This window comes from Rutidosis leptorrhynchoides, chromosome 6 (genome assembly GCF_046630445.1).
Source record: "Rutidosis leptorrhynchoides isolate AG116_Rl617_1_P2 chromosome 6, CSIRO_AGI_Rlap_v1, whole genome shotgun sequence".
Classification (NCBI taxonomy): Eukaryota; Viridiplantae; Streptophyta; class Magnoliopsida; order Asterales; family Asteraceae; genus Rutidosis; species Rutidosis leptorrhynchoides.
In genome coordinates this window covers 18,711,091-18,723,944 of record NC_092338.1, presented here as the reverse complement: position 1 = coordinate 18,723,944, position 12,854 = coordinate 18,711,091, and the positions used below count along the sequence as shown (strand labels likewise).

The window sequence follows — 12,854 nt, the reverse complement described above, 5'->3', positions numbered from 1 at the left end:
GCAGATGTTGAAGAATCAGTGTAAGTGGACGACATTTCCTGAATTTGGCTATCTTGCGTATTCTCGAGTTGTTTCATCATTTTCTCACGATCGTATTCAGTCATTGTGAGGCTTTGTTCAACAACAAATTCTTCAGAAGAAATTCGGCCTTCAAGCATGCTAACCACTGACGACATTGTGGGCCTGTCGTACTGAAATTTCAATTAATTAATTATTTATTAATGTACTACATAATGAACTCAAAATAAAATCTAACTTTCTGAAAAGAAGATTCGAAAGTTTGCTCTTGCTGTGTATCACTTGCTCGTTCGCCTTTTGTGAATTTGAAAATGGCGGTAAAATGGAGCTATACAATACTTCTAATCAAGTGATGTGGTCAACGATCGAGTCCTAAGCCGGTCACAAACTCAAAATTCTACTTGGGAGAATTAATAAGTCATGCGTATGAAATATTGAATATAATATAATGTATATGTATATGTATATGAGTAAAAACCATAGTAGATAATATCATATTTGAATAAAAAAAAATTGATGGGAGCTTAGAAAGGAGTGATAACTCGTATACCATTTTTAGGGATGGTCATATACCCACTAATATAAAAATTGATAGATCAACTACAAAATACGGAGTATGTATTATTACTTGTACAGTACAAGTATTTAATGTGTAGATTAAGTGGATTTATTAATTTTAAAAGTGGAAATATCAATTTCCTTTTTAAGGATATCCCATTTTTAGTACGGAGTAGTACATTACTAAACATATTCTTAAAAAAAAAAAAAAAAAAAAAAAACTCTCTTCTCCGATTAGACCGCACAAGAACAACTTTATATTATAACGTTTAATTTATACCACTATAAAACACCATGAAGAGGCTAGTGGAATGTGTCGAAGTAGCTATGAGATAACCTAGTTAGGCGAAAATACCCCGCTTCCTAGAGAGCAAGGAACAACCTTATCAATTTATACATGTTATACCTAATGATCTTAGAAACAAACATAGACTTGATCTATTACGCAAAATTCAACATAACGAGTTATTAATTCGAATAAAAGTTGACTTTCAGGATCATAAAATCAAACTTGTCAGAGGCGGAGCCAGGAATCTCGATTGAGGGGGGCTACGTATATTTAAAATAGTATTCAAATATTAAAATACGATATTATATATCTAATTAAATTATCACACGTGATAGCTTAGTGCTTGTGCCCCTCGAAAATTTGTAAGAGGTCTCAAATTTAAATTTTAAATATCCAGAAAAGAAATTGAAAACGGTCGCGGATAATCCAGTTTTGTTTAGACCACCTACATGGTAAAATAGTGTCATCTATTATAATTCTAAAAAAACACCATTTATGAAGAAGTGTCACAATTTTTAAAAAATCAAATGTCCAAATTTACTTTTATTTAGAATAAATAAAAAAAATTAGTTTGAAACTAAATATGACTTACTGACAAAAATCATTGCTTTAAAGTTGTACATATATACAAATTCACTAACAACTTGTTCAATCTATATTCTATAATATGTCTTCTATCTTTAAAAAGCAATTTAATTACAAATTCGATAAAGAATATATGTTAAACTACTCTAAACAATTTGATTTTCTAAAATTTTTAACCGATATTCGATGTGTTAGATTGGTGTTCGATGTGGTGGTTATTGATTATTGATATTTTGACTATTTAATAAATAAGATTAATGATGAATTGGGGTTAAATTGATATACTATCAATTCAAGAGGCTAAGATAGTATATAGTATAATAGTTTAAGGACTTAAAATGAAGAGTTACAAAAGGTCTATCTTCTTCCCGATGACTTTTCACTAAATCCAACTGCGATTCCCAATTAAAATATCCACAATCGTTTTTTCTCCATTGAAAATACAATTATATATGACATACAGAAATACGATTAGGGGAGGCTTGGCACCCCAAAGCCCCCCTACTAGCTCCGCCGTTGAAACCTGTTGATGTCGTAATAGATTAGAACGATGCCTAGAGTTGCTATTCGTATTGGGATGTTCATGAACGATTTGTATACTACTAGGTGCCGCTAGGGTTGCAAGAATGAGTACATGTGAATGAAACTTGTAACCTCTATCTAGAGTCTCATCCGTGCGAATGTCAATACATTCGTAAGGATGTCTCACACGTTCGTGCGAATGGTCAATCTGTCATAATACTACTCTGACATAACTCATTCGTGCAAATGAGTCTGTCATTCGTACTATTAACTGTCATTCGTGCGAATGTCCTTGTCAGTTAACTTTGCATTTAACTTTAACGATCTCGTTACCTAAACGACTAACGGTTATATCAACATTCAAATAATCATTCAAGCAACACAAACAAAACATAACCACAATGTTCAACATCCGATTACATCAATTGTTCAAACATAATGACCGAATTAAACGTTACAGACTCGATATGAACTAAGAACTTACAATATGCTCTAACAAAACATTTAACCTTTATAATGTACAACATTATAAAACTTAGATGGTGTAAAGATGAGCAACCTTTACAAAGGAAACTCAATACAATGGAATGAAACATATGTATTACATGCATAATGTCTTAAGACAAATGGAGCATATTAGTGATTTGAGCACCACCTTTAAAGTAATAACTGTTGTGAATCATCCCTCTTTTCTGAATCACCCCTCTTTAACATATACTCACTGAAACGATCGTTCTCTTTTCTGAATCACCCCTCTTTAACATATACTCACTGAAACGATCGTTCGGGTACAGATCAACAGCAGATGTTGAAGAATCAGTATATGTGAATGACGTTTCCCGAACTTGGTTATCATTTGCACTCCCAAGTAGTTTCATCATTTTCTCACGATGGTATTCGGTCATTGTGAGGCTTTGTTCGGCAACAAATTCTTCAGGACAGATTCTGCTTTCAAGCATGCCAACTACTGACGACATTGTGGGCCTGTCGGCTGAAGAGCTTGCAGTGCAAACTAGAGCCACATTTATAACTGTCATCATCTCTTGTAAATCGTATGCTGAACCCAACCTTGGATCAACTAGCTCCAGTAAATTACCCGAATTTTTTAAAGCAACGGCCTAACATGAAGAAACAACAAATTTAAGTTCAGATGACAGTTTTGAGTTTATCATCACTTAGACGTAGAAATGGGTCAGGTTGGTTTGTGTTTTGATCATTATAAGCTCAAATGGGTTGCAAAAATAAAAAATCTGATATGTAAAAGGTTCAAAAGTTGCTCAAACCATAGCTTTAATGCATAGTTTTAATCTCTTCTTTGCCACCCTTTAGCAATAAGGGATGTGATGAACAAATGCAAACATATAAGTTAGAAAAGTTAATGTTACCTTATCATGAAGAACAAACTGATTCTCCTTTGACCTGTCAGAAACGTTAGCCATTCCGCTCACAATCTCTAACAGGACAATTCCATAGCTATAGACGTCTGCTTTATCCGTGAGGTAACCACGCAACGCGTATTCAGGAGCCATATATCCACTAAAATTTGTAGACAAGAGATATTTTGAAGTGTGATGTTATAATTATTAGAATTAGAATAGAATAGAGGTAACAGTTTCAACCCATTTATTTGAGCCATATATCCACTGAAATATGTAGACGAGATGTTTTGAAATTTGATGTTATAATTATTAGTATAGAATTAGTATAGAGGTAACAACCCCAAGGGGTGGTCTAGTGGTTGGATGCTTGGGAATCTCCAAAGGAGACCTAGGTTCAATCTCCACTGACTACACTTTGGGGCCTTGCCTTTAAAAAAAATTAGAGGTAACAGTTTCAAGCCATTTACTTATGAATGGGTCTACTTGGTTTTAATGCATAACTATTTACAACAAAATAACTAAAACAGAAAGATGAAGACCCATTTCTCACCTCCGTTAACAAAAGACAATTTTTTTATTTTTTTTATTTTTGTTGCTGCTTTCAACCCTTTACCCAACCAGCCCATTTTGTACCTCCAGTTTTGAATAATAGTTTAACCGGGAAATCAATGTGTAATAAACTACAGGGATAGTTAAACAACTCACTAAGTGCCAGCAATACGGGTGCTTATATGGGTGTCATCCTCTTCATCAAGCTTAGCCAAACCAAAATCCGAAATTTTGGCGTTTAAATTTTCATTGAGTAACACGTTAGTGGCTTTGATGTCTCTGTGCACAATCTTTAATTGTGATTCCTCATGGAGAAAAGTCAACCCTCTCGCTATATCAATGCAAATTCTGTATCGTGTTGCCCAATTAAGTTCCAACTGATGTTCTTCAGGTCCTTCAATCCACGATATAAAAATAGTTCAGCAAAATGATAACTAAATGCCTACAACTATGCAATCATAATCCCACTTAGAAGCATTTGTTCCCTGATAAAAGCATCGCCTAAAGGGTAATTTAAATGCTTATTGTATCCAAATTGTTTTACATAAGCAATTAGATAATTACTGAGGTTACATAGTTCTGTAATCATATTATAATGGTTCTATAAAAAAATAATGCAAATAACTGTTTAGGGTCAACCGAACGTAACCTTACATGTACTAAAACAGCCAGTTAAAACCGGACACCATTTTAACCATTACCAAACCTGCATGACCTGGCCACTTACTACCTCATGCGGCTACCCATTTACCCAACATGTCTGACCCACCCACATTCCACCTCTACCTTGAGATGTCCCTCTTTTAGAGTACCGATTGAAGAAGGAAAATGTAGCAATTTTCCAGAATATCAAGGGATATTTATGAACGAAAAGCATAACGTTTTACCAAATAAAGCACGGGCAAGACTGTTATTTTCCATGTATTCATACGCTAGCAACAACTGATTTCCTTCGATACAACATCCATGTAGCTTCACAAGATGTGGGTGTTGCAAAGCTGAAATCATGCCTAACTCGTTTAAGAACTCCCTATTTCCTTGCCTTGATTTGGAGGAAAGCTGCTTCACTGCTATTAACGTGCCATCTGGCATTACTCCCTTCAACAAATAATCAACTTTTTAACTTAGTGGAAAAACTATGTAACAGATTCAGTAATTACGAATCTACAATAGATTACCTTGTAAACGGAACCAAAACCACCCTGGCCAATCTTATTGGTGACATCAAAGTTGTTAGTTGCGTTTTTTATTTGCCTCAATGTAAATGAGCCAATGATTCCATTCAGCTCTGTTGAACGACAAATGAGATTGAGAACATGTAAAAAGATGCTAACAGAATCTAAAGAGTAGCGTAGGCATGGAAATTTGAACCCACTTACTTACAAATGGGGTGATTCGGGTCGTGTTTAATCTCAAAAGACCCTTGGTAAAAATGAATAAAAGTGTTTGTGGGTCCACCTGACCCATATTACAAAATGACCCGATACACCCAAACGTATTAAGACCCCTTTCAACCTGCCCAGTTTGCCATGTCCAGATTACGGGCTTAGCATGTAAATACCTAGTTCATTAGTATCTCTTTGTCGTAAATAACCCCACCACCATAGAACACCTAGAATTAGGACAACACCACAAACTACTCCAACCACAATTGCAGCCACAGTCCCTCTAGAAACACCTTTATCATTTTCCTCAACTTCATTTGGAACCAAAAAATCTGAATAATTGATATGAGATTAGAAACAATTGTTACTTAAGGAGAACAATGGAACAACAATAGGCGTTCTTAATGTCGTACTGCACTATTAGTATTGTTACAAAAAGTACATTAACTCCAAACCATGATATTAATCACAAAGGCATTGGAGGTTAATAATAACTTACTTGGATTTACAGAAATAGCTGAAATGAGAGGACCATATACTCCTCGAAATGGGAGATTGGTTGTTCCTTTTCCAGCCCAATAGAGTCGAATTTCTAAACTACTAGCGATAACATCTGCTGTATAATTTTTCACGATGGCTTTTCGAACCCCTCCTGCTTTCTCACTAATGTCAAAATCCTTCTCCACCAGGTCACCCTGCCATATCCACAAACCGTGTATATAATGCAAAACTTAGCCGTTAAAGAGGAACTAGATGTACATATATGACCATTTCGACACACTTAGATGTACATGAGCCATTTCGACACACTTAGATGTACATGAGCCGACTTGGGTTGTGTCTTATATCAATTACCTGTCAAATGGGTTATGACAACTAAAAAATAGATGAATGGGTTGAACACCCAAAGTTGAATTCTCAACGCATACAAACTCCAAAATCATTTTTTACATAGATTTTAATTGCCATTGTAAATGTAAATTGTAATAATATTGTTTTTGTATTAAAGACTAATGATGCATTCATTATTTTTGTTTAGAAAGGATTAAAAATAGACAATAAGAGCTGGTGGGTGACAGCAGGCATATATTACAGAGTACATCATTAATATACAGTGGTATATAGCCGAGTAATCAGTAATGTATATATAGTATTAAAATTGTATATATTAATAGGATACGGAGTATTATTTAGCATATCGCATACTATAATAGAGGAAGGTAGTTGTATTCTTGTATTCTATAATTCTATAATTCCATATGATGAGAACGAGTAAGCACGATTCATAAACCTTTAGTGGGTCAACCCAATCCAGCCCATCTCAACATGTGTTAACAGTGTTTCGACCCATTACCCAACGCGTCCAATCCAGATATTTCCAGAAACATTCAATACTTAAAATCTTTCCATCATAATATCTACAAGAATATACCTGTATGTAGATATCAAATACGCGTCTCCCAAGGCTGGTATATGTACCATCATCAGTAAAAACGATCTCAGCAAAGTGGAGGCTTACGGTGTAGTTTCCGTTCATCATACAGAAAGCATTATATGTCAAAGACAAAGCAGAGACTCGTGCAGTTGCGTACAACTCAGAGTATTTCAGTGGGACCCCAGTAAGATTAGTCTCGGTATAACTGTCAAGGTTACTGTCATCTAAGAAGCTCCCTGTATTGCTAAATGCCCATCGATTATCAGTTAATAAGAAACCACTCTTGGGGTCTATGTCACCTTCATATAGCTTGTCTCCAACCAATTGTGTATTCCCACCACAATTTATATACCAGGAGTACGAATCTAATCGACAAATAAAACTAGTAATATGTAATAAATCTTTATCAGTGTATGATAAAACAATAGGGAACTTTAACTTACTTCTAGGACATACAATATCCGTCAAACATTCGGCCTTTTTACTGGAAAATAATACCAGAATGAAAATAGAAAGAGTAAGACACAAAGAAATATACAAATTAGCAAGTATATATATGGATCAAAGAATCGAGAAAGACAAACTTACGAAATGTTATCTGTTGAAAATGATTGAAACAAGTTTCTATCAAACACAACAAAACCGCAACATTTAGCTGATAATAATAAGAAACATGTATGTTGTGGAAATAAGGAAATGAACTTACGTGTCCCGTTTTGGACAAAATAAACCCTTTGAGCTATCATAAGTAAAATTGTTGTACGACAGATCACTGCAGTATTATTATTCGTTATATTTCAAAACCAAGCACGAGAGCGTGTTTATCATATGACTTGTACAAGTTCACAACATCAATTTTTACCTTCACATCTTATTTTGATTTTACAAGTTTTACGGTAGATATATAACTTACATGGTCTCTCCTAGAGTGAGCATCCAATCAGGCACACTTTCAGATAGTCGGTTCCCAGTAAGATAACTGAAAATCAAAATAGTAAATTAACAAGGTGTCACTACTCACCGTAAATAAATAAGAGAAAAAGAGATCTAGTATAAAGATCATCATTAGTTCGTAAACCGATTGTCTATAATAATACAAGATGCTTACATGTAGTTTGTTTGCTCTAGAGCATCATAATCTTCAGGAATGGACCCATTGAACTTGTTGAAGCTGAAGTCTCTGAAGGAGTAGCATAAACAATGATGTCGTGATATAAATTAAAATTGTGACTAACTGAACTACATATAAATTACTTGTAAGAACTCGTTTAAAAGAGATTATCTTTAATAGGCACGTATAAAATTTGAGGAACATGTAAATTAAGTTACTAACAGGATTTGTGTAACACTTGGAGCTGGTTCTGGTAGGCTGCCGATTAGATTGCAACTCCTCAAGATCCTGTAGGCACATTAAGTTTAGAATATGTACATAAAAAAAAAGAAAGTGGTAACACACATGTAAAAGATGAGATTAAACTTACAGGGTTATAAAAGGCGTTATATTGCTGAAGGGTGGACAAACTGTGTCTGGTCCTCTCAAGTCGCTGATACGCCTGCATTTCTTAATTCACTCGATCAATAAAGATACTCTTTATTAATAATAATGCATATAGATAAATTAATATTTATAGAAAAATTACTGACAAGTCACTCAAATTGCTCAAAAGAGTTATGCTAGGTGGTATTGGCCCCTCCAAACCACTGCCATACATCCTTCTGCCATTTATAAACTTCAGTTAAAAGCAACTAATATATATATATATATATATATATATATATATATATATATACACACACACACACACTACATTATACATATATGTGTGTGTGTATCACAAATGCAATATGGAACAAAAATCGAAAATCTCACAAGCTTGTGAGATTTGTCCAATTCCCTATGAAATCGGGTATCTTTCCAGAGAAATTGTTGCCACCAAGCCCACTGAAGAAATTTGAAATAATCGGTGATATATGTTATATGTAGTCCTTAAATTAAGGATTATACTAACTAATAATAAAATCCAACAAGATAGTAGAGCTCACAATTCCATCATTTTAGTCAATCTTGCGAACGATGCAGGCAACTCACCGGTAAAGTAATTGGAACTCAGAAGTCTACAATAAATAAATGACAACAATGAAACACTGGTGGCTATTTTAGAAAGTCGATACAAAATTCATATACTGCGGGCGATCTTACAATCTCTGAATGCTTGCAAAATTCCCAAGCTCCTCGGGAATTATTCCAGACATCTGATTGTCCTCTACCGTTCTAATCAACAATACAATTGATCAATCCATAAACATCAAAAGAGTTGAAAAAACAAACAAGTGATTGTGATATTATGTTATGTAACGGATAACCCAAGATAGCTCAGTGGCCAGGGAAAAGAGTCTAAAACGGTCACATAATACCAGATTGGCCACATACATCCTTCCCCGGGTAGCCTAAACAAGGAAAACCGCATCCGTTTACGGATAGATAACTAAGACAATTATCATGGTAATTCTAATTATCATTGAGTTATTAATTTTGTGCTTAATCAAAAGGTCCACTATTGTTTAGGGTTATATGATTGATCCAATTCATATTGAGTGGTCATTGACAATTGATGTGTGATATTAAATTTATGTTAGGTTGTTTTTACCGATAGATAACTAAGACAATTATGTTGTTGTGCTAAATTTCTGACAAAAGATGAAACATTACAAAGTAGTCAGTGTACTGATATTTCCGAGTTCCTTTGGGATTGATCCATTCAAACGATTCCCAAGAAGACTTCTGCAGAAATGTAAACATGAATTTTTAGTTTAGGAAAAATTTAAACGAAACCAATAAATTAACAACGACAAGATTACAAAAGATTAACATGGTTGGGCAGCGTCGATATTAAGACATACTAACATTAACCAACTAATACTTTAAAATGCCAAAAGAAAAGCTGAAGAGTATGAAGAAGGAATTGAAACAAGTATGTACATGTTTAAAAGTTGCTCCATGGAACCCCATTCTGGAGGGATGGTACCACTCAGAAAGTTGCGAGCTAAGTCGCTGTACATGTAAAAAAATACATATATAATTACGTCAGTCACGTACTAAATATTACACACAGTTTACACAAGATAATAAAGTAATTAACAACAAAAGCAAGAAAGGAATATACGTACATGTTTTGTAGGTAGGGAAGTTTGACGAGTTCCGGTGGAAGAGTGCCCGGTAGGCTTTGTCCTTTCAGACTTCTGCATTTATAAACCAAAACAATATTCCATAATTATAACATCTTTATATTTGATCTTTTTCATTTGTCTTGAAATAAATATACGTTATTAAATCTGATAAGTTCCAATCCTCTATTATTATTTTGCCTTTCAAAAAAAACAAAAACAAAAACAAAAACCTCTGATAAGTTAGTATGTGTGGGCTATTTATAAAAAGCAGGAGAATATGCTGATGTTTTGTACAATGATCAATTGCATATTTATACGTAATTCCTATATTCTGCATAACACCGTTAGCACCGATTTTGGAACGACATCTAAAGCAGTAGATCTATCAGCATCCAGCTACTCGATACAAGAAACACTTAAATTCAAAATTTTATTAAAATATCTAGCTATGTATTAAGACCAAATGAAAGCTGACTGCTTTTCTAACTCTAGCTAGTAGCCACTTTCGCAAAACATAATTCGATCAAAAAGCTGTTTGGTAAATATCTTCAGCAGTATTCAATCGAAAAGGTGAAAAGTAGAAATTACATGCTAACAACATGGCAAGTTGTATTGGATCCACAGTTAACGTTGCAAAGGATGCTATCGACGTAATATCTAGTTTTAGTAGTGATCCAACTACAACACGGCCCTTCGAAATTCCAATCTTTACCTAACTTCCTTCCGATAACACTCAATGCATCCACTTTCAAAAAAGAAATATAAACAGTTAATAATCAAAAAAAAAAAAAAATCATAATAATTAGTTACAAATATAGTAAATGAGAGATGACATAAACCTTCGTCAGTTGGAAGACACGATGTGTCCATTGAAGCAAAACCAAAGGGGAGTAACGCAACTATCAGAATTATAACCAACATGTTGCTTGATCAATCTATAATTGTTTTTTTAATCTAGATACATACATGTATTATTGATCAAACAGCTAATTAAGCGATTGAATATCAGTAGTAGTAGCTATAGCTTAACGAGTCTTCTACTATTTATGCATTTTGAACACTACAAAACAACTTGTCGCTGTCGCTGTCGATCAATGTTAATCCAATAAGTGTACTCTTCTTTATGATGTGACGATTTATAAATTAAAAAGGAAATTAATATAATACGTACACTAATACTATATTCGTACGCGTACTCGGAAACTTGTATACTCTTAGTTATCATGTGTTCTTTGCGAATATTTCATCACACGTTTGTTAGCATTATTTGAAACTTACTTTTGACAAGTCAGCCCTTATAGTTAGAAGCAATTAATTATAGTAGGGATAGTCAAGGTATAGAAAATGTGAGGTGGATGGATAATAAATATTGCGAAGAAGACGAAGACTTAGACCTTTAAGGAGTGTTGCAGCTATATGATCCATTCATGTATAACAAACCACTTAATTTAGTCACTTTCAATCATATTGTGACAAATAACTGTAAATTATAGATAATATCTGCATTATTAATCAGTATCATACAGTCATTTCTTTATCACCCAGTCCCAAAAGTTTTTTTTATCATCTCGCTGTGGTTTACCATAATTACGTGGAAGTCATTATTACTTTTTTGTGGCGAAAAACCGAAAAACTGTATATAACCAGGAAGCTTTCAACGAAGATGAAAGCAATCAACAAAAGAACAACACGAAGAACCCGCGCTTGCCTCCCAATTAGAAAACAAAAGGAAACATGACAAAAACAACCAAACCAAACGAGTTATCTAAAGGTGAGGCAAGGCGAGCCGAGCCACAAAGCACCCCACAATAGACTAAAACAAAAGCCGTTAAGTTACCTACATGATGTGCACATGAGGGTAAAACTTCATTCCAACTTTTAGGTTCCTTGTTCAAGAAAGCTTCATCAATCTAAGATTCAAGTTTTGAACTTACGCTTCATTCCAACTTACGCTTTGAACTTACGCTTTGTATACTTAGGAATTATGAAAAATAAAGTCAAGAAAGCTTCATTTATCTAAGATTCAATTTTTGAACTTACGCTTTTCATAATTCCTAAGTATTCTCGAGTTTATTTTTCAGCGGAAAGGAGTGGAAAAGAAATGGGATGAGAGTGTTTTACTATCCTTCGTAATCCGTCCGTCCAAATATAGGCAGAGAGTGTTGTTAAAAAAATATAATTGTACTATCCTTTCTAATCCTATACCGTCTTCTCCTTTCTATTTATTTCTATTTAAAATTAAAACTCGAGAATCACTATTATTTTTTAATATGTCGGTTTCCTTTCTATGTTATAAAAAAAAAAAAAAAAATCGAGAATGCATAAGAGTAATCACTCCATTACCAAAATCTTTGTAAATATATGAGCTATGATGATACCTTATACGATTAATAATCAATCCAGTAGAAGATAAACATTACAGTTTCTTAGCTGGTGAGAATCAAAATTTAACAACCAGTTCAGGATCACAGCAAAAACCTTTGAATCTCAGCAAACTAAGAACTAATAATGTAAACCCTATTAAACATAAATGACGGTTTAATCAGCAAAAACTTGAATGAAGATAATAATAGGTATCAATAGATGCGGTGCTGTTTGTTTGTTAGGGTTAGGATCAGACTACTCACCGGAGCTCTATGGCGGCAAAGAATCACCGGATTTGGAGGGAGCACTACCGAGAAAACAGAATCCAATGACCATGCTGACCTCACCAAATAAGGTGTAGCTTTCGATTTCAATTCTTTTTTGTTCATCCTTTTTAAAGTCCTATTTTGTTTGGTAGTTGATATTTCAATGATTATTTTGATAAATCCACGTTAATTTCTTAAATTACCTTCTGTTAGTTTTTTTTTTTTTTTTTTTTTTTTTTTTTTTGAGAAAAATAAATGAAATACTCGTGGTAGGGATGGCTTGTTGTAGTAGAGATGTCAATGACCACCTGATCCGGTGAATATCCACTCGATTCA

At 34.0% G+C, this 12,854-nt stretch overlaps 1 protein-coding gene across 4 annotated transcripts; it reads right to left on the bottom strand.

Annotated features, from left to right (window-relative positions):
* Window positions 1-2,374: 2,374 nt before the first annotated feature.
* Window positions 2,375-12,055, bottom strand: LOC139851425 (probable LRR receptor-like serine/threonine-protein kinase At1g29720). 4 transcript variants are annotated; one of them, XM_071840456.1, is made up of 25 exons: window positions 10,728-12,054; window positions 10,477-10,633; window positions 9,889-9,960; window positions 9,701-9,772; window positions 9,431-9,502; window positions 8,921-8,992; window positions 8,764-8,835; window positions 8,591-8,662; window positions 8,365-8,436; window positions 8,202-8,273; window positions 8,054-8,119; window positions 7,829-7,900; window positions 7,634-7,699; window positions 7,427-7,492; window positions 7,309-7,344; window positions 7,164-7,204; window positions 6,718-7,085; window positions 5,785-6,004; window positions 5,462-5,617; window positions 5,079-5,188; window positions 4,788-4,998; window positions 4,057-4,294; window positions 3,358-3,508; window positions 2,759-3,090; window positions 2,375-2,708 (listed from the first exon to the last, which is right to left on the bottom strand). In XM_071840456.1, exons 1-25 carry the CDS (start codon window positions 10,807-10,809, stop codon window positions 2,630-2,632), a joined length of 3,027 nt encoding a protein of 1,008 aa, XP_071696557.1. In that variant the 5' UTR covers window positions 10,810-12,054; the 3' UTR covers window positions 2,375-2,629. The 4 variants fall into 4 exon arrangements, with proteins under 4 accessions (XP_071696557.1, XP_071696558.1, XP_071696559.1 ...); XM_071840457.1 differs by having other exon boundaries at window positions 5,785-5,980; window positions 10,728-12,052; XM_071840458.1 differs by lacking the exon at window positions 7,427-7,492.
* Between the last annotated feature and the right edge of the window lie 799 nt (window positions 12,056-12,854).

Coding starts and splice junctions, on each gene's coding strand:
- LOC139851425 (XM_071840456.1), bottom strand. CDS start 10,809: ATGTTGGTTATAATTCTGATAGTTGCGTTACTCCCCTTTGGTTTTGCT. Junction 4,999..5,078: donor GTTTTGGTTCCGTTTACAAG/GTAATCTATTGT, acceptor TATTTGTTGAAG/GGAGTAATGCCAGATGGCAC. Junction 3,091..3,357: donor AGTTTGTTCTTCATGATAAG/GTAACATTAACT, acceptor TCTTCATGTTAG/GCCGTTGCTTTAAAAAATTC.